Source organism: Strix uralensis, chromosome 1 (genome assembly GCF_047716275.1).
Source record: "Strix uralensis isolate ZFMK-TIS-50842 chromosome 1, bStrUra1, whole genome shotgun sequence".
In the NCBI taxonomy this organism is placed as follows: Eukaryota; Metazoa; Chordata; class Aves; order Strigiformes; family Strigidae; genus Strix; species Strix uralensis.
Genome location: NC_133972.1, coordinates 52,316,373 through 52,341,881, shown reverse-complemented (window position 1 = coordinate 52,341,881; position 25,509 = coordinate 52,316,373). Strand labels below are relative to the sequence as shown.

At 43.0% G+C, this 25,509-nt stretch overlaps 1 protein-coding gene across 11 annotated transcripts in view; it reads right to left on the bottom strand.

Moving 5' to 3' along the window:
- Positions 1-1,350: 1,350 nt before the first annotated feature.
- Positions 1,351-25,509, bottom strand: part of KIAA1217 (KIAA1217 ortholog) — a 183,126-nt gene continuing 158,967 nt past the window's right edge. For 4 of the 11 annotated variants that reach the window (XM_074866172.1, XM_074866188.1, XM_074866215.1 and 1 more), the window contains 10 exons: positions 22,949-23,079; positions 22,556-22,703; positions 20,380-20,881; positions 19,564-19,744; positions 13,721-13,875; positions 12,956-13,102; positions 9,438-9,557; positions 4,263-5,981; positions 3,685-3,807; positions 1,351-2,972 (listed from right to left, as the gene is read on the bottom strand). In XM_074866172.1, coding sequence (XP_074722273.1) covers positions 2,478-2,972; positions 3,685-3,807; positions 4,263-5,981; positions 9,438-9,557; positions 12,956-13,102; positions 13,721-13,875; positions 19,564-19,744; positions 20,380-20,881; positions 22,556-22,703; positions 22,949-23,079 — 3,721 coding nt within the window. In that variant the 3' untranslated portion in view covers positions 1,351-2,477. Of the gene's footprint in view, positions 2,973-3,472; positions 3,808-4,262; positions 5,982-9,437; positions 9,558-12,955; positions 13,103-13,720; positions 13,876-19,563; positions 19,745-20,379; positions 20,882-22,555; positions 22,704-22,948; positions 23,080-25,509 lie in introns of those variants that run through there. The other 7 variants (XM_074866197.1, XM_074866183.1, XR_012628678.1 and 4 more) reach the window with 7 other exon arrangements.

Below are 25,509 nucleotides of genomic sequence, written 5' to 3'. Positions count from 1 at the left end.
CTCCCTGATGGTGATTTCCACATTCACCACCACAAGCAGTAATTGCCTGTCGAGGACAGCACTGCCTTACTGCCCACTGCATGCCCAGTGACTGTGCAGGGACCCTTTGTTATTTACACAACTGCTGTTGGTGTCTAAATGCAAACAGATACAGGGAAATGTGCTGCTGTACCCCCATGCCTGAGGGGACTGTGAGAAGCAACAGCTGGAGCAGCGCCAGAGCTGCTGCCCAGGGGTGCAGGGCCAAGGTTTGCTGTCAGGGCCTCTGCCTGGCTGTGGGACAGCTCATGGGGGGACAGCTCTCATGGAGTTACAGAGGATTCGGTATTAGCAAATTACTAGTTTTGAGTAAGTGTCAGGTCCCTGGGGGATGTCAGACTAATAGGTTAAGAACAAAATCTATGTCCATCATTTAGCTTGAACTGGTGTTTTGGCTGTGTACCATAAAGGAGAAGCCTGGTACCCAGCCTCTGGGCGCTCTCTGTATTTGCTGTGTGTTGTGTGGGCACTCGCAATAGCCCTGCCTGGTAACAAGATAAGGCACGGGACCAGGCTTCTTCCCTGCAGAGCAAGGGAGTAACATACTCAACACTTGAGAAAGCAGAAAACACCCTTAGAAAGTGCATAGTCTGGGGTGTGCAGTGTGACAGAAATTTTTGAGAGGTTCTTCCCACCTGTATCAGCTGCTCCCAGATCAGCCTTTGGAGCCACTGCTTTTCTGAACCGGCTGGAAAGGAACTGGCTTCTCTCCGGTGGTTCAGAGCGAGTGCTCTGAACTGCGCCTTACGCTTTGCTTTGGCTTTGGAGCCACCCAGCTTGTCCTGGGCTTGGCTTGTAGCCCAATGCTGAAGCTCCTGTGCCCTGCACACACCTGGGGCCTCAGCTCCCCTGCCAGCAGAGGGGATGGCTCTCAGCACGACCCTGCTGGAGCTAGACTGTATGACATGTTCATGAGCTATGAGTTAAGGCTAACATTCTTTAATTAATTACTCCCACTACACCATCCGAGGCCTCCACCTTGAAATGACACTTTTATGAAACTTCCTGTTTCACAAGGAGGAATAAAACAAGGAATGCTTAAAGGTGGAAGAGGTGATACTTTGATTTAATCAGTCAAAAGTTGAGGTGCTTTTTTTTTTTTCTTGCTAGTTTTCTAACCTAGAGTTTGAGCAATTAGCTTTTGTCCAGGTAAATTTGAAAAACCCCATTTTAAAATTAATACTTATGTATGGTTTTAATCTGGGGAAAATAAAGTCAATTTTTCTCCTGATGGTTTAATGCTCTCAGGCAAACAGCTTAACAGCTAATTGAGACCATTATAAAAGTTATTAGTGACAAAATACGAATATATAAGCATGCAGCCCTTTATTTTTGTAAAGATCTTTGCTTATCATAGTTTTGTATATTACATTATGATGTTATACAAATAAATTTATTTACAAAACCATGAGCTATGCCAGCTTCTTGCTTTTTTTTTCCTATTTGACTGATATCCATCTTTTTCAACCCTTCCCCATATATATTTTTAAGCATGCATAAAAATTAACTTTGGTGTGGTAAAACTACTCTATGTGCCCAGCCACATACAGTATTTATTTATTTATATATATTTATAGATATGTACAAAAGTTTGCCAGTATACAGAACAGTACAGAAGTGTACATTTTAAAATCCACAATGCAATACATTAATGGGCTACCAGGTCTCAGTAAAATAAAACTGAAGGAAAAAGGGTGGATTTAGCTAAGAAAAAAAGTAATCAGCAACTACCTATATGTGTAAAAGAATTTATTTTTTTTTTCTTGGCTGGCAAATTCTTAAATATAATCTGAATGGCAGTGCAATAGGTTGAGTTGCCTCATACACACTAAGACCAGTCTTGTTCTGTTTCTTGTGTAGAGGTTTACTGTCCAGCATACTACTTTCAAATGTACATTACAATAGTATCAAAATGTTTTGGCAAAAAGATCTCGAAAGGAACCATGACATTTGTTGACAAAAATAGAAATCTGTAACAAAGCTAAATAACACCAAAATAAAAGAAAAATATTTTAGTTTCAGTTTTACAGTTGTGTATAATCACACTTTAGTATATCTCTGTTCACTTCTAGTCCCCATAATGAAAAATAGCTTTATACAAAACAACTTACTTACTAAATTTTTAACCATACATTTTCCCATGCTCAGTACACCGCTGTGCACACGCAGTCAAGTTCACTCACACACCTTCACACTTTTTTGTAAGAGGTGCTGCCTATAGGAAGAAAAGGCTCTTTCATCATCACAACAGCAACAGAGTTTTACAAAAAAGCTTCACTCTAATCTAGTGTAGTAATTCAGTATTTAGCACGTGATTAGTATTAAGCCTCCAGCAATACAGCAAAATGGTTACATTCCCTGGTTAAAATATTGGCTGCGGATTCTTTGAAAATGAACACAAAGCCTTGGTGAACTTGCACCCGTGCTGTGCTTAGCCTTTAGGATGGCTCCTTGGCCGTGGATGGGGTGGACTTGCCGGCATTTCCGTTCTGTGCCTTGTAGCTGGTGAAGCTAGGTGTGTGGATTGTCCTGATGCTCTTCATACCTTGGTTCAGTGAAGTGGGAGAGGTAGAGGAGGGGGGGGAGGTAGAGGAGGAAGGAGGGGGTGGTCGGCCGTTTTGAGTCTGTAGTGAGAACGAGAGATGGTGACCTTTCCCTGGGTAAGTGGGGCTCTGAAACTTGGAGGAGCCGTTAGAGACAGAGGGGATGAGGGAGGTAGAGTAAGATATGCGACCTGTCTGAGGACCGAGAAGGTTAGAGGAAGGAATGGAGGTTTTAGTAGGTGGATTAAGAGGGTTAGAGCTGTCACCGCTAGAAGCAGGTGCTGAGCTGCTTTTCCCAGAAGTGGGAGAAAAGGCTGGGATCTTAGAAGCAGGTAGGGTAGGGGAAGTAGCCTTATAGTCCCCACCAGCTTTCTTAGCACTTCCATTAGCCTGCAAATAAAGACGGCAGGAGACAGTTTGTCAGAAAGCCAGTAACATGATAAACCAACAGGACCTGGGAAAATAGCCCTACAGAGAATAAGAATTAACAGTTCGAGGCCTGAGCTAAGTCTTGCAGCCATGGACTGGACCTGGTAGAAAACCCAAAGTGCCCAACGAAGAGTGCATAGAGAGAGCCAACAAAGCTTTTGTGAGAAGGCGCGACCTATGGGTTATAGACCAGTCACTACATTGGCCATGCTTCTGGGTTATTAACGTGTGAATAGACATGTCCGGCGGAGAGTTAATGTGCACCTACTGCCATCTATTACACCAACAGGTTAGTGTCCAAGGCTTCCTGTAAAGACTCTCTGAACAGAAGCATTCCCAGCTCTCATAAGGAACCGCCGCATTTACCAAAGGGAAAGTAAACAGGTAGTTGACATCTTAAAATTACAGCTGAATACCACAGTTAAAAAATAAAAAAAAAAAAAAGGCAAAGGAAAAAAAAAAAAAGCAGCAGGTGTTTTATTGCAGACATGCATGCACAAGCATGGTGAAAAGATCAGTAGATACTGTCATGCCCCCAGGATCCAGGTCGTCCAGTTAGACCTCACTCGTAAGTCAGGCATCCGTTATTTGGTATAATCTCAGTCAGTTACTGGAGTTTTTACACAAACAACATGAAATGTCCATCCAAACACCGGGTTTAGGGTAAAACTACCTGTCTGTATTGGCGCGGATCCTGCAGCTTGTGCTGTTTGCCTGCTTTCTCCATGCTTCCTTGTCTAGTTTTTGAAGCCATGGGGACCGGCATCCGGCTTGTCTGGGAGGCAGCGCTGGAGCCCTGTGGAAACGAGCGGAGGGGCAGGGAGGGGAGACAAGGGGAGGGCGTGATCAGTACCCGTGTGCTTGAAGAGGAGACTGCACACCATGCGCCAAAAAAAAAGCCACAGTACTACATGCAGGGAAAGTTCAGGAGCTTCACACCACAGGTGTTAATTTCCAGAATCAAATGGAGAAAACTGCTCAGCTACTGATCAGCCTGGATTTCATGTCAGTGACGCTTGTCATTTCACACAGCAGATTATTCGACCCAGCTCCCCTGCATTTGCCCATCACCAATCAGCAGCAAAGATTAAAAAAAAAAACCCAACGGTCTATTAGCTGTTAGACACCTTGTGGGGAGCCCAAACAAGCCACCTGAAAGGAAGCAACCAAATCACAAGACCCTCTTGTTTAATGATGATTATTGCAGATTTTAGAAAGCAGCTGGAGGTTTGATTTCTCGGACTAAGGTACCTTACGTGAAGTGGCTGGGATTGACGGAGGGGGCTCTACGCCAGCAAGGCTCTCATCCAGCACTACAAGCTCTCGGGGTGGGGTCTCTGGTACTATCTGGGCAGAGAAGGGGACAGTGCTTCCCTCAGAGCTGTATGTGTTTTCAGGGATAGATTTTGGACTCATTTCACTGATGGTGTTTTCCAGCTGCTTTATAGTCTGCTCAAGGCTGTCTAGCGTTCGGTATGTACTCTGTCGAATTTCATCAGTCCTAGACAGGGACACTGCAGCTCCGGGGGGTCCCTCCTGCTTCCCAGAAGGACTTTTGTCACCATCTTCGGGCTGAGACCCGGTGATTTCAAATCTCTTTGCTTCCTTGTGCTGCTTCAGGGTCCCATCTTCCTCCTCTTCTTCATAAACCACAACCTGCAAGGTCTTCTTCCCAGTCTTGGTTCCTGTCCGTATTGCCTGCGTCAGAGCAGCCAGCTGCTTTTTAGGGAATTTGAACTTAAATTTTTTCTTAGAATCCTGCCTGCTTCCAAACTGATCAGCAGAGTCTGAGTTTGCTTCTGTGTTTAGCCCATAGATCTGACGGTATTTGTTAAAATTTGTCCTTATGCTTTCATCCTCTGCAGGAGGTCTGGTTTCTGCAGAGTCAGAAGAAGACTGAAGGTTAAATATGTACTGTTCATCGAGACCGTGAGCTGCTGAAAACTCCTCTGTGATTGCTTTTCTGTCATTAACTACTGGTGGCTCTTCCTTCTGGCTCTCAGAGGTTTCATGTGTTTCATTTTCTTCCTCCTCCTCTTCCTCTTCTATCTTTTCATCTGTCATCATTCTCTCCAACTCCTCATCACATTCCTCAAAAATTGTAGAAAGCCGCTTATATGCTGACCTAATATCCATCGGTTCATCAAAAATGATGATGACAGGTTTTTTGTCCAGACACACCACTGGCTCTTCGCTGTCTGTGTTTTCTGGGATACCCTTCTCCGACGCCACGTCCTTCCTCGCATCGATGTTCACTGTTTGCACATCTCCACCTTTCCGGTTGACTATATCATGAACTTCCCCACTCGAGAGGACTTGGACAGCTGTTTTAGTAATCATGAAGGCGATGTTTTCTGTGGGTGAGTTGTCTTCACTCGGAGAGCTAGCTGGAGAGTCTGTCTCTTCAATGCTGTTCACACTGTTACTTCTGGTCACTTTGGGTCTTAGCACAACCTGACTGTAGTTGACTGCAGAAGTTTCTTGCTCCTGCGCGGAAGGTTGAGGCCCCGTAGCCTCCTGTGTGTGCCTCATGAGAGGGGCAACGCTGCTGATGGGGATATGCTTGCCCGTGCTCTGCAAGGCTTCACCCTGCGGCAGGCCCTGGTGAGCACCTCGTGAGAGCCTGTAGTTTGGCTTTTGTTTTCCCATTTCAACAGGTGGAAAATGGGATCCTAAAATATCTTGAGCCCCTCTTCGTTTGTCATCCTCTGGCAAAGTGACACCAGACAGGTTTGTGCTCATATTCTGAAGGTTTTTCTTAGAATAGTCTCTACCCTCTATGAGTTTATCATGACCATAAGGTTCCATATTTAAACCCTTGCTAAATGTAGGACTGTCATTCATTGAAAAGCCAATTTTACTGTCAGCTGTGCTGGATGAATCAGAACCCAATTCTTCTTCAGTTTTCCCTTCCCTCTTCTCTTTAGGATGGTCACTATCTGTGGGAGATCCTGTTGTAGCCCCATACACCTAAGGGGGAAAGTCGGATTACTTAGTTATTCAGGGCTGTTACCTTTACAGGACTTTTGTTTTTCCCCCAAATTAATCATCATATTCTCAGGGGAAGCGCAGACCTTATGAACTCACCACTCTGTTTACTGCTGCAGAGGCATGTCTGAAGTTGTCAGCTGATTCCTGTCTGTCTTCGGGGCAAAATTCCAAATTCTGGCAGTACAGTGCATGATGTTACTGCTCTGTGCTATGCATGTGGCCAGCATGGATTGTTACCTAGGGCTCGTTTTAACAAGGCCTCCAGAATACGCAAAAGCACACTAATTACCTTATTTCCAACACAGTGCTACCTTGACCTGTTCACTTTCCAGCTAAAAAAAAAAATCCCTAGTTTGTAAAAGATCGAAGTTGAAAAGATTCACAGTATCTGATTAAGTTCTGCTGGGACACATCAAAGGCAGCCTGAGGTGGAAGGGCTGACAGCAGGGCGCTATGGCTTGCTAGCTCGTTGGAGAGCCAAAGGCGAGAGTTGGGCCAGTCTTGAAAGGAGGTTTTGTACCAGTAAAAGCTGATTTTTAGATTACAACATTTTGCTGCTTCTAATGTTGCTCACACCTGAGCAGCGCTGCTCCATCACAGTTAATATCATCACAGTCCGAGCATTTCTAAACCCTTGCTGCAGCTTAGAAGCACTCCGTCAAAATTACCAGTGGCACCCTGTAGTGCCCGTCAAAGTGCAGAATGAAACATTAAGCTACATTCATTTATAGAAGCAGCTCCAAACATCACACAGTGAGATCATCCACTAGCTCAAAAGTAATATATTCCCAGCAAAGCAAATTTAAGGGGACTTTTTTCTTTATTTTCAAATGAGGTCGCCTGGAGATACTGTTTCATAATACCAGGCTTTTCTTTAGGGCTTGGTTTGTTAAGTGCTAGCGACAGCTTAGGATAAACACCAATCATCAGGGTGGGAGAATGACCTGAAGAGACACTGTACCTATGAACGACCAAAAGAGAAATCTACAGTCAAAAGTCAGCTCGCCAAGAAGGAAGTGAATCTGGCCTCGAGTGCCTGAAGGCAGTGAGCCAAAAGCATTACTGCTGACATTGCTTGAGGCTAGAAGCTGACTCCTAACACACCAGAAGGACAGATTATACTTATGTGAGCATAGAGACATGCAGAAGATCAGTCAGGAGAGTCTCTCTCCCAGCTGAATGAGCGATGGTACAGAAATCCACAGGTCGGCTAGTGCATGCACTCCCCATGCATACAGAGGTTCACAAGGTATAGTTTCTACATCTTGTGTGATATTTTCTTATAGGCTGTCTGAGGATTTTACACAGAAAAACTTTACACACAATCAAAACACAGGAGCGAGAAAGTTGGCGACAGACCAGAGTCGCAGTTCATCTCTACCGAGGCTTATTAGCAGTAACCAGGCTGTGCAGCTACTCCATGGATACCTTGACAGCCCTGTATTTCTAAATAAGGAGGAGCTATCATGCAAACCAGCCACAACCAGCGAGGCATCAGTGGGCAGGCTGACACTGCCTGCACTTCGTGCTGAGAGCTGGTATCAGAACAAAACACCAGGGCTTGTGATCACCTCAGGCCCAGACTTGCTGTGGTAAGTGCCTCCCACTCCCACTCCATGTCAGAGCTCCCAGAATTAGGCCAGGCCATGTAATGGCACTTGCTGCCCGTGGATATGCTGTCTCAGTGACTGAGTTCCCATTTCTCTATATCTTTTTTAGCAAGTTCCACTTCTTGTTCCAAGTATCAGTGCAACATCTCGTGGTGTCATTGTACAATATATCTCATTTTAGGAACTGCTGCCTTTCTACTAACAAATAAAACCACAATAAATTTCATTTCATCTGAGAGTTTGTCATGACCATAAAGCTCCATATTTGAAGCCAATAAACACTCTGTCATGTCAGATGACAAAACCAGATCTAATTAACCTTAATTTCCTGGACTCTGTGTTATTCCAATAAATAGCAGTTTATGGCAATTACTTGGCAGCACCTTTCAAAGAAACATTTGTGCTACAGGATGTACAATGTCTTAAGTGGTGACCCAGGTTTTCATGTAACAATACGATCTTCTCATTCTGACAGCAGTAGTAATGAGGATGAATACAGATACATTCACACTTTTTTTTTCCTCTGTAACACTGTCATACACTCCACAACAAAGCAATTTTTCCCTTTTACTCATAGCTGTGAACTTGTACCCTCACCCAGCCAGGTGTTCGCAGCTTTAGACCAGAACTGCTGTCTGGGCAGCTCCAAGCCAAGTCCTTGTGTGCAATCCCTGACCTGGCAGCAGTACCTTCTGCAGGAGTATGGATTTTGATGCTAATACTATATCAGACACCACCATCTAGGTGTCATTTTGTCCTTCACAGCAGCAGTATCCACTATGCAGATGCAGGTCACTGTGGTTAGGGCACCTGGGTTCTTCTCTGCCTTGCAGACCTGGCAAAGTAATCTTCTCTTTCCCTGCTTCAGTTTCCATTAAATGAAGTTGAAATGCAAGGGGAGCTATTAATGATGCTACATCACAGAGGTTATTACTGCTATTTCCAATTTGCATACACACACAAAATACATGACGAAGTTGAAATGCTGCGCTGAAAAGCTGTGGTTTTTTCCTCACCATACCCCTTCCTTCATTGCAAACTGGCATTTGGCTGACATGTTTTCATGCCTGCATGACCCCCTACTCCAGCAATGATTCAATTCACTACTCTTAAACTTAAAAGAGGTCTGCAAGGGCAGAAATATTTGTCCTTTTCTTCATACTGAACACTGGCTGCCCACTAAGACCAATCAACTCAACTGGCAACTCCAGTCCAGACACAGCGGTGAAATTCACCCCAACTTGGCTACAGCCCCAGATATGTGGCGCCTCTTCTAAGCCCCATGACAGACGAGTGAATCTTGGGCATTAAGTAAGGGCAAATCTGGCCCGCCCACCCACCTTGACTCTGTCTTCCAATAAACTGAATGAGATTTCTGAATATCTAATAACTATTTTGGGGATCAACAAATGAAACAAAGTAAAGCAGAAATTCTCTAAAGTGGCTCTTGAGACTGAGAGAAACCACTAATTCTCCTTAAGGCAAGAAAAAGGCTTAGGAGAGATGCTTCACCATCCATTGCCAAAATAGAACTGGAAGGATGTTCTAAGGCGTATGAGCATCCCTTTGGCAGAAACTGATGGATCCTCTTTTAATTTTGATTTCACAGAATCATAAAACTTCATGCAACCATTGTATAATTGCTGATGAGACACATAATGTTCCATATGAGTGTTTCTGAGCCATACGGAGATAAAAGAAAGGAAATCACCAGGCAGTGGTGGATGGGAGTTAGAGATAACAGGACACAAGATTTAAGATTAGTTTTGAAGGAAAGAAGGTTATGCCAAGACCGGGTGGCATGTTTACAAATGCCACTTGTTACCTTCTTTTCCTTGTGATGCATTAAAGTCCCAGGCCTTATGTCTTTAACATGTGTATCATTTCTGGACTGTTCAGCATGACTGTTTGAGTTTACATCCATAAAAGAGCACTTCTGGAAGGCCTAGGAAATAAATACTGCAGGTTATCAGGAGACCAAGAGCTTTTACACAGAAATGTCTGGAGATGACCAACTACAAAGAGAGTATTTTTTTTTAGCATTCACAGCTCAACAATATTATCTACAAGCTCATGAGATAAAAGAGATTTTAGACTATCAGACTAAGAGAAATAGGGCATTCCCCTCCAGTCTGCCAAGATTGCACTCTAACTCATCATGCTGACCTCAACATTCCCTGCAGGGAAATGAGCTTGATTTCTGCTTTTACAGATGGGGACACGATGGCACACAGAGGTGCTGTTCAAATTCAAATAAGAAGCCCATGACAAACCTTGGGGTTGCGACAGTACCTACTTCCTAGTGGCTGATAATCATGCAAGAGCTACATAAATCCACTTCTCCACACACAAACTCTTATTAAAACTTTAGACTTAGAGACATGTGCCTTTGCCACAGTCTTCACTAATGCTCCATATGGTGACAGTCTCAACATATGGGCTTGCGAACCACTGGCCTCCCACCATGTGTACCCCAGGGCATGGCCCGGACTTTTCAGCCCTTTATCCTGCTATCCTCTTTGCATTTCCTTTGGCTTTCTCTATCCAACTGTCTCCCAGATCCAGAAGAGCAGAACTATCCCTTCCACCACTGGGCAGTGCTGGCTGCAAGTGTGCATCACCGGGATTTCTGCAGGCCTCTACTGGCATGGTCTGCCTTCAGCGAGATGTACAGGCAGGACATCTCTGCCAGCCAGAGGAATGAGGGAGGAGGGCTTACAGGAGTCAAACACACCGTGACATGCAAGGACATTATATTCTTATACCACGTAATAGGGAAATTATTTAATTCCTGGCAACTCTCAAGAAATTAATAGCCCTGATTACAGATTAGAACCAGGCCTGTTCTTTAAATATTGTACTCCTCATACATATTGCATGTTTATGCAAAATCAGAAAAGAAACAACAATGAAAAAAATCCAGTGCAAAAAATCAGGGTGTGAGTTTCTTCTGGTTTTCCATTACATCCTATTTGTATGTGTTTATAGACCAGAGTACCTAAGACAACATGGAACTGTTAGAAAAAGTAGTCTCGCTCCTCATAATACAGGATGTGGACTTTCCCCAGCTTACCCATCTGTGAGACCAGTGATGTGTTTTTGCGTTAGGCATATCATCTACAAAGGCATCCTCAAAGTCCTTCAGGCTTTAAGTGATGAAGAATCCACTACTATTTCCCTTGGTAATTTCTTTATTTCTCATCTTTGCTCCAAAATATCTACAACAGTGTCCAAATACAGTCTGTGCTACAGCAGCTGATTATTATTATGCTTTTTTTCTGCTAGATTAAAAATGTACTTCCCATGAAAGTACCTCCACATTGTATTCAAGTCTCTTCTGAACCTTCATATTCTTAACAGTCTTTTCAAATGGGGGACGCATCGATACGTAATCATGGATGCAGCAGCCCTGTGCTGATCTCACTGATCCTGTACACCGAGATAAAAACACTCCCTGTTCTCACATCTAGACCCAAGGCAGATACTAAGCTCCTGTCAACTTTGTTACTGTAACTGCTGTTTCTTTCCAAGATGTGCAGTTGTGGTCTGGCCTATATTTTGTTGTTCTTCATGCGGCTTTTATTTTTCAGTGAATGTATTATAACCATTAAGTAACTGCTATCATCTCCCTGGTCTCACACTTCACTAGTTTAAATTCAGGTGATTTAAACAGTAAGGATTTTAAATGTATTTCCAGTCTGGTGATGAAAACACAGAGTGACGCTGGGCCTGTAGCTGATCCCCACGGGACCTGAATATAAACACCTGCATCAAGGGCAGCACTTTCAGAGCCAGACAGCACTCGATTGTCCTATGATAGAGGCTTTTTTGTATATTCTGTGGTGCCAGATTTTCATCAGAATGTTGTATGATGTTTGATCAAGTGACTTACAAAAATGTTTATAGGTATACAATTCCACTTAAGCAGTCAAACCTGTTACCTGATCAAAGAGTGTTGTATGCTCTGACAGATCTGTGTTCCATTACACTGTGTTTACTAGTGTAACTGTTTACATCTGTCCTTTAGTTCTTCACTGATTGAATCACATACCTGATTCTCCATTATTCTGCCTGTGACTGATACCAGACTAAGGAGGCTGTAGCTCCTGGATCAAGCAGTTTGCCCTTTTTAAAACATGGTACTCTGTCAACCTTCTAAAATATACTTGGTACTTTGGTATTGGTTTAAAATGAGCATTACTTGTCCCCAAATCTAGCATTTAAACACTCATTCCCTGCTGAGCTACTATGTCTATTTCTCCTTCTCAGCTCCCCTCAGCCCCGCTTTCCAGACCTTAACCTCCACTTCATTGTCCCCAGTTGCAAGGCAGCCGGGTTGCTTTCCTAGAGACAGGAGATGGTGTGACAGTTTCACTGTCCCCAGCTCTCCTGTCACACTAGCCATTAGCACACAAACAGGGGATAAGGGTAAACCACTGCTCTCGCTCCCTTCAAACCAGCTGTCTGAAGCACTGGTGGGGGAGGGCTGAGCAAAGGGGCAGGGTGCACCCATCACACGTAACAGTACTGCTTAATATACATGTCTCCTGTGCTGCAAACGCTCCCTGGGCAGCACTAAACCCAGCTTTTGGCAGGTGGACAGCAGGGATCTTCTCATGTCATGACCATTCTCTGAGACACCCCAACATCATAAGTTATAGCCAGTTAAGCTGATCCACATTTCCCTTCCTCATGTGGGCATGGAAGGAGATGGGGGGTGTCCCTGGGAAGCTGGAGCTCACTGATGGTAGCTGGAATAGTTGGCTTTTACTGCAGCATCACCATCACTGAACTAAACCAGCCTATGTGCTATCAAGCGAAGGACCAGCAAGAGAGCACTACTACTGTGCCACTGGCAGAGTAATGTACCAGTTACACAACAGGGAGCAACAAGTGTTTTGGTGTTCAAACACATTGGGAAACACTGGACCATAGCACAGAACAAGTGAGTGCAGTTTGCCAGGAGCAGACCCCATGTTCTCTGCTCGCACCAAAGTTAACGTGAATGACAGGCTCCCAACACCTTGCCAGTCTGGTACTAAGTGAGAAATGCTAGGCCAAGGACAACCACACCAAATGCACACCAGTATTTTACTTGCCCCATCTACATGTGTAAGACTCTCCAGTTGACAACCACTGCATTCTTGAACACTCTCTCAGCTCCAGACCTCTTGAACAATATTTAGGTAGTGCTTACAAGACATGTACTGCCTAGTGCAATAAAGTAGGACTGGGTGAGACTGGAAGACCTACTTTCCTTCATGTTTTGAGCTAGAAATTGTGCTTAGGCCCTAGAAGTGATATCAGGCACGGGTGTCTTCATGTGCAACCCTAAAGGCATACCTGTAATTCTGCCATTATTTTATCTCCTTCCTCTTCCTCTTCATCTTTTGCAGCTGATGCTACAGCATGCCCTGTGCTCCGAGACAATGCCAGATCCTCTTTAGGGGCTTTGGATTGTGCTATTTGCCCAGCATCTTCACTGCATTCCTACAAGGGGATGAGAAAGCACATACAGACAGTTGAGCCTTCCCGATGCAAAGCAAACACAGAAGATTCAACACTACTGCAATTCCCCTGTTGCAAGGTCTCTCTTCCTTTTTAAGGAGACTGCCACTTCAGCAGTTCACATGCAATCAATATTGCCAATGTGATAGCACGTTCACAGATTAAAAAGCTTCCTAACTTGGACTTCCCTCCACTTCCTTCAGAGTACAGAACAGATGGGGAAGGGAAGCCCGAAGAAACTAATTTGCAACATTTCTGTAAAAACGCTCTCAATTCTGAGCTGATCTACCCCATCTGTGTAAGGCATACTTTTTTTATTTTTAATCTTCTTACCACTCTAAACGAAAACAGCCTGTGACTTGCCTTCTACATTGCTAGGAGATAAGAGCAGCAAGACTCCTGTAAACAGAACTGATCAAACCTTACTTGTTCATTTGGCCTAACAGTAGCATTTCCTGGTAAGCAGTTTCAGTAGCTCTCCAGGCCGTAGCTCTGTCTCAACTTATTTTGTGGTTTAGAGACATAGCCCAAGCCTGGGAATGTTTCTCTGTGCCAGCCACTCATCAACAGTCTGATTGTCTAGAGTATGAATCATCAAACCTTGACAGCAGCAGCCTCTTTTCTGGCTGCATAGATGACATCTCCTGATCTCGTTGTGGTTAGTCCTGACCCTGGCAGGTAACTGCGCCGCGGAGGTGGAGGAGGTGGAGACTTGGTCAGCTTGTCATTATCCTGTTCTCCATCGGGAACTTCTTCTGCAAATAAACAGAGCAGCACAAAGTGAGCGTAGGTGAAGGAGGGGAAAAAAATATTTGCATCCCTGACTCAGTTGAAAAAGAAAAAAATGTCTTAAAAGGTCCTGCTGCTGAATATATACGAACAGAAACACATTTGGGATTCAGGTGGAACTGCCTCAAGTGAAAGTAAACAGTGCTGCACTTGCACAGAGAAACTAGATCACTTCACCCAGAAATTTTCAGCAAAAATCCTGTGCTCCATGCCACTGTGGCTGGGTTTCAGCCCTTGATAGTGTGATAGCAGAGCACAAATTTGTAAATCAATCACTCGTAAAGAAGCATGTAAAGGGCAGGTTCAGTTGGGTACCTGGTTACAGATAGTGCCCCACAGTCTCCTTTGAAAGCATGGCCACTGATGTGGATACCAGCAAGACATCAAACCTGGAGACTTCTCATTGTTCTCAGCAACTCTGGAGCAACCAGTACACATTTCTGGCTCTGCCTGGGAGGTGCTGCTGGCAAGCTGCTAGGAGAGGACCTGAAGAATTTTCTCCATCTTATAGTTGGACAAAACTAGCTAAATTCGGACAAAAGCTGAGAGGGAAAGTGTAAACACTGCTCTACAGATGTCGCCTCTGCAGTTCAATGTGTTCTCCCACCACTTAGCAGGGCAGGGGAGCATCTGCACTTGCTCCTTTTCCAAGACAGCATTTATTTTCAGTTTACTTACTACTAACTATTCCAGGAATGCACAGTTTTGCCTTTGAATTATCATATAAGAACCCTATATAGATTTTGCTAACTCATGAAGATTCAGCTACCAAATACAACAGCTGAGCAGAGCCAGCCCTTGCTTTCCAAGGAGAGTCTTCCAAGAGAAGACCAGTTTCTCAAACTGGCATTCCCACTTCCCATGATGCTTCCCCACCCAGCTGCCACTTCCTCTTCCCCACTGTCACTGGACAGCACTTTTTCCAGAAGTAGCATTACCCTGCTCATGACCTGTCCCTGTGTGTTTCTGGTCACAGGCCAAGCATCATACATGGCAACAGCCACCATTTTCACACTGCTGTTTACAATGTTTGTTTTCAAGAGCAAGAGAAAGACCTTTCTGCAGCTACTCAGTGTTATATAAACAGCTGGAATAAATATAACCCAGAAAGATAAAACCTCCTCCTTTTGGGATTACCCAGCTGTTTAGGGCTAAGTGTTCCCTCTGGGCAAGTTATTGCATAACTGCCTGTTCCTGGGCTATGTCAGGCTCCTCCAACACACTGGTTGGCCCCTGGGGCTGGACAGAGCCCTTGTCTGACCTGGCTTCATTTTTGTTCCCTTCTTAGCTCAAATGATCTTTGAACCTTCTTAAGCTTGAAGAAATGCTCTGCTGTATTATCTCCCTCCCTGGTTATCTGGCACTCATTTGCAGGATTGCAAGAAGAGTGAATTTCCAGATGCACTTTACATTAGATCACTTCTTTGGTCAATACACACCACTCAGTTTTTAGTGACATCAGATGTACTTCTACCAGCCCAAGGTAAGATCTGCTGCTGTAAAATCAGAGTAATTCTCTAAGATGGTGTTTAGCAGACTACATTGTAGGGCCTATGCAAATCCCTACTCCTTTTAATGGGCTCAACCCATTACCCTCAAACTGGTAGCAGCTCTGCCTGCAAGAACACCAAAGTTTTTCTCACACTTAGTAAGAGCAAGGCTGGATGAGTGACATGGAAGGCACAAAGAGAGAATGATTCCTACCATCTCTTTCACATCTGTGAGACATTCATCCATCTCCATCTTCAAAACGGGAAATAAAAAGGGGAAATATGGGCAAGAGAAATTGTCAGTAAGTGTGGCAGGCGCACAGGCTATCGAAGGCTAATCCCCCTCACATCTGTTAGCTGGCGTCATTAAGGAGACGTGATGGGGTGTGCTCTCAGTCAATGCAATGACACTGGACAAGACATAAAACTTCAAAGCTGTATTTCTATTTTCTTTACTAAATAATATTATATCTAAATGGGAAAGAAAAAAAACTTTGGAGGTAAAAATGCTAAGAACCTTATTCTAATATTTCTTCCTAGGGCTGAGTTCTTCTAGCATATTTAAAGAGGGAGGAGTAAATGGGCAAGTAAAACTCACTGAGTCTGAGACTACTCATGAATAAAACCGTTACTTTATGGAACCTTCTTTGGTGCCAAAGGGCTTAGCACTTCTATGAACCAAATGGGAGTTGTTCATCGCCAGCTGTTTCACTGAACTGAAGCATTCTTCAACAGGCACACACCGACTGAAATTAATTTCTCCCACCATAAAAATTTCCACTTGCACCAAAAAAATCAATAATGTCTTAAAAGATCTCAAAGTAATAATGCCAGCCTTAAGGCAGCATTTGTAGTCAGATAAGCAAACTGTCTTAAATAGAAGCTACTGATCACTCAGTACTTGCAGAAATCAGGGCATCCTCACATATGAAGGCACAAAGAAAGGTGAAGGAGCCCAATTTCTAATGCACATGCTAGATGTTCCCGATATTTTTCACTGAACAGTCTTGATAATAAAGATGAGTTAGAGTCAAGACATTAAAGAAGTATTTACAGTCATTTGCAAAGTTGTGTAAAGTCTGTCATTTTACTTTGTTTTGTGCTTTGCAGAAAGAAAAAGGAGTTTCTTAATTGGGTTCTGTGTGAAGAATGGCTGAGACAACATATTCTGGTGACGTGATCTATCTGGGTTCTGCAGCGAAGCCAACAGAGGACTCCGCTAATTTATGGCCCAAAAGTCTTATGCACTATGCTAGTAGGTAGGTGGTCTCTCTTTCCTTATGTTGCTCAGTTTTCTAGTCTATAACAGACTGATACTGAAATTTTCATCTTGAATCATAGAAGAGTTGGGTGGCATGTGAGATATTTAATCAGACATTAAGGAACAGTTTTGCCATTCCCTTATTTATGTTACTATTACAGGATTCATTATGCACAACAGAAGGCAAATGTCTCAATCTCATCAAACTCCTCCTTAAATCTGCTGGCTACACACTGTGCAAAACTGTATCCTAGAAGTGGATTAGTTAACTATGGGAGTTACAAAACTTCTCTGTTATTGTGCTCTGCACTTTTTAAGATGTCACAGCTCGCTGCACCCATATGGTATTTATTTTCACTGACGTTTTCCATTTATGCCACACATTATACAAGATAATTGTGTTGATAGCCAGTAACTTCACTGAGCAGTGCCAGAATTCTAAAATTATTTTACAAGGTTCAACAGAATTTATTTTCAACATGTATGTTGTGAAACATCCAAGGAGCCTCAACTTGCCAATGTTAAAGGTATGCCCAGAACAAAATACTGCCTCTGAAAACACTCCTTCCAAGTTCTATATGAATTTGTCTACACAAGCCCCAGGGCATTGTTTTGCAGCTATTTACAACCTTGGCATGCCAACACCTTGAGTGCAGCACACAGCTCTGGTCTCCACAGCTGCAGAAGAACACAGTGGAGTTAAGAGAAGGGCAATTGAAATGAGCCTGGGGAAGGAGCAGCTGGCCTAGATGGAGGGACCAGAAAGGCTGCAAGTTTGCAGTTTGGAGCCTGTGGGGCAGGCTGAGACCTCCAGGTAATGATCAAGGTTTACCCACGGCCTTCATGATTTTATAAAGGGAATGCAGAGTTGTTGTTTGCCAAATTGCAGAATATTAGAACTACGGGGAACTCAGAGAAGCTGGTATGAGATCAGTTTAAAATAGATGAAGGAAAGCTCCTTCACAAGATGGGGAGCTTGCTGCCACAGCAGTGGGGCTGCAAATGGTATAAGCAGGTATAGAGGAACTACTGGTCCATAACGGATATGAAAAGGAGGAAGTTGGGATATTCCCTCTAATATCAACTTGTGGTGCCGGGGGGTACTAGCAGACTGCAGAAGGTGGCCAGGTTCTGTGCTGCCTACAGACAGTACCTCCCATTGCCTCTGTTAGAGCCACGTGGAGTATTGCTTAAGTAGCTGGGTAAGAATTTTACAGCTGACTCATATTTGGCTAATAAGGTGAATCCAAGGTTTTGCTGAGGCATCTTCTTTGCTCCTTGAACTTTGAAGAAATTCAGACATGGATTTGTATGTTAAATTGTGAAAGAAAGAGGACTGGAAGGACACCCCATCATCCTGCTACCATGAAGTAGCTCTACCTATATAATTCTTGATCAATGCTAGTCTAAGCCTTTCTCTCCAATCAATGATGGGGATCTTCCATTCTCCTCATTGCCTCATACAGTCTTCTTAAGTGCGTCACTTATCATTATGCATTTTTTCCCTAATACCTAACCCTGGATATTCCTGGTTGCAACTGCCAACTTCTACTGCTGTTCTACCCACACAAAGCAAGTTGGTCTTTTTTAAGCAGATTTTTATGTATTCAGAAATTACTTTGTCGTTCCTCAGCCTTTGCTTCCTCACGCTAAACAAAACCAATTTGTTCTTTTTTGTTTCCCAGAGATCATGGTTTTTTAGAGCTCTAGTCATTATCATGACTGTCCTCTCGACTCCTTCCTATTTGTTCAGTCTTCCTTCAAGTCCAAAACATTGAGTTTGGGAATTCCTATGTAAGAGCTCAACACTGTTGAGCAGAATCATGTGTCTTGTAGATATTCCTGTTCATCTCATTATGAGGTTTGCCTTTTTTTGCTACAGGGTCACAGTCTGACTCACATTCAACTTGAAGCTCAGCATATCCACATCATGGTGGTGTACAGCCAGAATGCTTACTGTGAAAGTCACTCTCAATTCATTCCTTCAAATCTATCCACTTCCCCAAGACAACTCTGTTATGCAGCACCACGGGTCATTTTCAGACCTCGGAGGGACTCATCCAAAACACTGGTTGTATTTATAGTTTAAGATTATGAAGTCAGCAAGGATCATTAAGATCAAATAGTCTGACTTTCCACTTAACATAGGTTCAAGGATTTCTTTAAGCAGGTCTTGCATCATGCACAGAGCTTGCTCCTGAGCAGCCTTTCAGAAAGAAATATAGTACTGCTTAAAGATTTTAAGTGGCAGAGAATCCCATATGCTAATAATTAAACTTCAGTGATTAGTTACTTTGAATGTTAAAATTTGACAGCTAATTTTTAACGTGGCTTTTTCTAGCTTTAGCTTCCAATTGTTGGAACTGGTTGGAACATGTTCTGCAAAGTTAAAAGGATTCCTTACCCTCAGAAACCTCAGGCATGTCTTGATCTTCTTTTGATAATGTCTATGAAAAGACCTTTTTAGGTTTCTGATTGTAAGATCATTTGTGCTCAAACTCTTTGTCATTCTTCCAGATCTCTGTGTAATGCTAAATTTTTAAGTGCAAAACCGAACACAGTATACTAGATATAGATACAGTACAGTATACAGATAATCTCATGTCTGTCAAAAGTAAGGTGTACTCTTACTCTCTTGCTCATGAGGAGTCTTTATCTCCAGAGGACAAACTCACTATCTCAGTTGCAATACGGGGAAATTTGTGTTCAGCTGGTTATCCACACTGGCATCTGCAAAATCACTGCATCCTGTTCACAGGACCTGCATTATTCCTCAGGGACATACTCACAGGTATGATCAAGAACACAGAAATCTGTAAACTGAAACCATTCTAGAAAGTAGGAAAAATAACCTCTTTCCCGATATGCAGGTTTTTAGCACCATTTGCTCTATCAAAGTTTACCTGAGACTTCTAGCTTTTCCACTGCATCCCCTTTAGGCAGGGCTGCTGGCTGTGGAGGCATCTCCAGGTTAGGAATTGACTTCATTATATTGGCCTGGGCCTCTTCCAAAAGCTTTTCAAATTCCTTTCCATTATAGTGATCGAGGTTTTGCCTTTTCTCTTCCCATTTCTTCTCAGCTTTCTAGACAAAAACAGTAAAGCACCTATTTATTTCTCTGATTTCTGTTGTGATCACTTAGTTTAAAAAAATCCATGTGTAAACATTATAGGTCAATATGTAAAGATCCTTTCAGTTCTAGTCAGCAACTAGAAGAAATATATTAACACTAACTGTACACTTGTTCTACTTCCATTGTGCTAGATATGTCTTACTATATCACGCTGGTGTCTGTAATAAGACATGAGAGTTCACTTGTGGTTCTTCTCAATATCTCTGTGTGAAAACACTGAACTTCATACTCTTTCACTTTTACCTCTCCATAATGAGGAATATGGAGATTTAAAGAGTGAATGAAATCCACTGATGCAAGTGTGGCCAGAGAATCATATGTTATTGTTCAAAACGAAGGTATTTAAAAAAGGATTGTTTTTTTTTAATAAAGGTTACTTAAAAAATACAATTACTCCTTTTGATTACATGTTATTATCCTGTTGCATTTAAAATCAGAGGGTATCTTCAGAAGTGCATGGTGTAGTTAGGGGTTAAGCATATAAATCCCCAGAATACATTTGAAAAATCCCACCTGCAGTCTCAAGAGTGAGACTGAGATCTCAGACCTAAAGAGAGGACAACTGGTTGAGTAGAATACACTGTACCTCAATTGATACAGCTCGGTTTCTGGTACTTGCACTGTGAATTTCCTCAATGAAAAGACTCTGCATGGTGGTGCCATTGACAGAGACCTGTGGTGCTGGTGTGGCTTGTGTGGGCTGGGATCCTGTTGCGGGCTCTTGCAGGGGGGCTGGTGGGGTGGCTGAGAGGTGGCCACTCATTGGCCCACCTTCGCTGTGGCTGGCTGCAGTGGGTGAACCCTGGGCATGGTTGACCAGGGCTGATGAGTGCTGAGACTGATGGATGACAACAGGCGAGCTCTGCACATGATGGACCGTCATTGTTGAGAAGGGGATGACTTCTGACTTGACTGATGACATCTGGGACTCTGATGTGATTGCGGTGAGGTTTTGCTGTGCATGTCCCTGGGCATGCTTGAGCTCCTCCTGGTTTTTCAGAGTGTCAGCTGCAGTGGCCTTTTCCATAGCAGAGTATTGCACAGCTTGGGATGGATCCACGCCCCTCAGCAGCCCTTCTGTAACATGTCTGCCCAGCCAAATTGAACACAACAGCATGACACATGGTTAGCATACAGGCAAGTCATAAGCAATAAATACTTAACAATATACTTTTGCAAGGGAAAAGCACCTATATCAAAAACGTCAAAACGGTGTTTTTTCTTCCTGATGCTCTCAGCTGTGTGATCTCACAGGTTTCTCTCACAGTCAGGGACTCAGAGTTTTAAATGGGCCACTTTAATTAGGATCTTTTTGCCTTTTAAAATATTTACAAACCCTCATGGATGTACTGGCACTTTTTGACCAAACCATGAGTTAACAGTGGGTTGATTTTAGAGGGGGAATGGAAATCCCTTGACTTAAATTTTATATACTGTATCTAGCTAAACAAGATGTTCCTGGACTATTAGCACAGAAAGTGGTAGTTACATAGAATGTGAGGTAGCAGTTTGGCAAATTGCCCAAACAAAGTCTTCAAATAATACTTCATGAAGGTCTTGTCTGTCAAGAATTTGGGGTAGGATGAGCTGAGGGTGTAAACAGTCAACTATTTCTGGCAGCTAGCTGTGAAATGGCTGAGCTTCAGAGTGTAGCTAGTCATCAAACGCCATCAGTTTTTCCATTACTGAAACAGACTTTATGAGCTTAATACTAATTTCACTGCAAAAAATTACTTTTGGTAAAACATTGGTATGCATAGCTTATTGGGGTTTTTTTCCCAAACAGGGTGAGACGGGAAATAACCGTAGTCATTTTTAAGAAAAGGAAACTAGTATGAAAGGATATAGATGTTTATCTACACAGAAGAATAAGTGACAGGTCTTAGAAGACCTGTTACATAAACCATTTTATCCATCTGCCAGTACTGGCAAATCCATTTTACATATGCTCCAAGATATATGGAAACCATGACAATCCTACATTCCTACATAAATGGTAGCAACAATAGGCTTGTGAGTTACATTTTCTTGTAATTGAAGTAAAATTGAGACCACCATCACTGACAGTTTGGCCTGATTCACTGATTTTGAGTAGGAATTAAATCCAATGTCTATTGCCTCATATAAATCAGCAGTCATTTGCCGCTCATATATTCTGACAAACATAGCTAAACACTGGCACTTAGTGGACACAAATTTTATCTAGTATTTTAACCTTCTCTAACACATCTTCCTTGCAAAAAACAGAATAAAGAATTTGCATGAATTCACAAGCATATTGAAAAATACTTTCTTTCAGAAGGTTTAGGATATCTGTACCCACTTAGAATCTTTTCCTGATTTATTTCTTACTGTTATATTTTTGGGGATGCAAGTTTCAGTGTCAGAGAATATTTCTATTAGCTTAGATTGCTGTAAATGCCTACAGTTAATTAGCTCAGATATGGGACTGATGTGGCTCTGTAAGCTTTCTCATCCAGGCACTTCCCAAATCTGGAAGTGTTGAGTTCAGAGAGAGCTAGTTTCAATCACAAGATCTCAATAACTAGGGCTATTGGTTACAACAGAACCACTGCAGAGAGCCCAGGAAAGACTAATTTGATTTCCCTTGAGAAGGCTCTAGGAAGAGTCTATAAAATACTGCAAGTAAAGTGCATTTATCAGAATTGTCCAGGGAGAGGGGGAGAACCCAAACCTGAAAGCTGTTCCAGTCCTGCTTGAGGAAATTCTTTAGTTTTGAAGAAAAGAAAAAAAAAAATCACCTCCTGAGCATGGTAAGGATATCGGTCATGCTGCGCACACGTTTCAGCAAGCTGTCCAGCTTGTGTGGTTCTTCCTTTAGGAACCTCACGGCTTCTACCTCAATCCGGAGGATCGCACGCATTTTATTCTGCAGTGTCGGGAACTCTCCTGCAAGGACAACAACTATGAAGCTCAAGAAGAAATGATAAAAGCCCTGGGGAGAAACGGAGGATGGGATGAATGTTAAATAGTTGAGTGTCTACCTCTCTCCAGGGGCCATGCAACAAGCTCCTTAATCCCAATTTTAAATCTTTTTGGAAGTGAAAGTTAATGCCTCCAGATCAAAAGTAAAACCATTCTCAGCCACTGTGGTTAAAAGAAAAGAACCAAAAGTTAAAAGGAAAAGTACATACCTTTCAGGGTGGCAACAGCTTCTCCCACTTGACGCAAAAGAAAGGCTCCATCTTCAACATCCTTCAGTGTAACTGTCTTGCTGGAAGCAGAGGAGTCCCTCTTCAGGTCTTCAACAAAGGCCTCCAGCTCACTAGCAAAACAAAAAAAGTGAACATAAAATGTAAGCAGGACTTTCACATTACAACCAAGTATATGTAAAAGAATGGACTAAACCAAACCAGAAACCTCAACAGTGCCATCTTTAAATCTGACACCACAGGCTGAAAAAACATCAGGGTACCATGAGGGGAGATGAGGATGCTGGACACTCACTCTCAGGCTTGTAACTAGCCCAAGTCATTGAATTCTCTGACAGGTTGCAGATGTGCAGAGCATACTGATGTCAGGGCAGCTGCACTACAAAGGGCAGGTGGGGTGGTGAAACACATGAAACAGCCAGCCCTCTGGGGATACAAATCCTAGAAGGGTACAGACACATTGTACCACTACATCCAGTACCGGTTTGCACCTTACATTTTCATTGCTGATGACACGCAAAGGAATGCCCAACAGTGAAGTAACAACCTGAAACCTGGCACTAATGGCCCCTCAATGCAACCTTGTTTATCTGCCAGGTCCTGCTAGACAGGATATAGGGTCCTATTTCCACCAGCAGCCAGACTGAAAGAGCAAGTGTGCATTGTGTGCAGCTCTTGCTCAGCATCTGGATTCAAGAATGAATCACTTCAGATGTCTTCTCCAACCAGTGCTGTCCCGTGCTTCCTCTGGCTCCATCTGGTGCTTTCTCATCACCCTTCCCAATACTTTTTCCACTGCTTCTATACTTCACGTAAGTATGTGGATAAAAAGGAGAAAATCCATTGCAGCACCACTCCACACTTAGGTCCATTTAAAGTGGAAGCACAGTCACACAGAACAATAAATTGCAATACAATAGTACTTCCGATATACAGAGAAACAGAAATAGTATCAGGATCCAAACATCAAATGCACACAGCAAAGAGTTCATTTCAATCCAAAGACTAAGAGCTTTAGAAACTATAAACCAATTCTGAATTAAGAATCATAAGTTGCTTCTGAACAGATCACAAACAAGTGGAGGTAAATGATCCTGTTCCCATTTTAAGACCACTTCTCCCAAAGACTCTGGCTTGAGAAAGCTGCGGGAGTCACCATTTCCACCAGCACAAGCATACTTTCAGGAAACAATCCATTACACCACACGATGGCAGCAAGGGAACGTTTCTCAGGGTACTTTTCCAGTGGAAGAGGCTGCAATAATACAGACATATGCTGCCTCTGTGTCTCTCTGCCTTTACAATAAAGGGCACAGCTACAGGCTAGGAAGGAGCTGGAAAAAGAATTCGCCTTTCTGTCACTCACTACAATGCAAAGGGTTCTGCCCTTCAGAACGGTGCTCTACAGCCACGCGCCTTCCCTACTCTTAACATCCTGATACCGGCACTCAGGCTAGGCAGTGCTACTTTGGAAACCACAGGGTATCCCTCCTCCCTTCTGTAGATCAGCACTGGAAAAGCAGCTTCTCAGATATTCACGTCCACCAGGGAACAAAAAAGATAAGGGCAGAAGCTTAAATTTGTGCATGGGTGGAAAGAAGGAACAAACACAGAATAATGTTACAGTGTTTTGGTAGGTTTATGATTGTTGGAAATGTAGAGATAACAGAAAGACTTCCAGGTAGCTGACAATGGCTTTCTTTCCCCTTTGTTCTTTGAGCAGAAATGAAAGGGTGTCCTGGCTCTGGCTAATTGCTTTTTTTCCCCTTCCTTCTTAGTAGCTAGAACAGTGCTGTGTTTTGGATTCAGTATGGGATTTGATATGAGAAGAATGTTGATAATGCACTGATATTTTCAGTTGTTACTATAAAATCAAGGACTTCTCAACTTCTCATGTCCTGCCAGTGTGTAGGTACACAAGAAGCTGGGGAGGAGCTCAGCAAAAGAACAGACCCAAATTGTCCAATGGAATATTCCATATCATCTAACGTCATGCTCAGTATATAGATAAGTATATAGATAAGTATATAGATCAGGAAACTCCACTCAGGTTTTTGGGATGGTGGTTTCAGGATTCTCTCTTCTCTGGGATCACTAGCCAGGAACGGGCTGGGCATTGGTCAGTGAGTGGTAAGCAATCACATTGTGCACTACCCGTTTGTATTTTCTATTATTATTATTATAATTATTATTTTATTTCAAATATTAAATTGTTTTTATCTCAACCTACAAGTCTCCTTACACTTATCCCTCCAACTCTCTCCCTCACTCCCCAGGGATGGGGGAGGGTGAGTGAGAGGCTACATGGTGTTTGGCTGCTGGCCGGGTTTAAACCATGACAAAGGGTCACCATAAATCCCTTTGATTCCATACAGTGATACTATCAAACAAGACAACTGATCCTGATATTACCCAGGGGATACCATATTACACTGCCTCATGTTGCTAACTACAAGGGAAAAGAAACTTCAGCCCTCAGGAGCCAAAGTCTGAAACAAATCCAGCGGTCTCCAGCATTTCTTTTTTGTAACTGGGAAAACAAC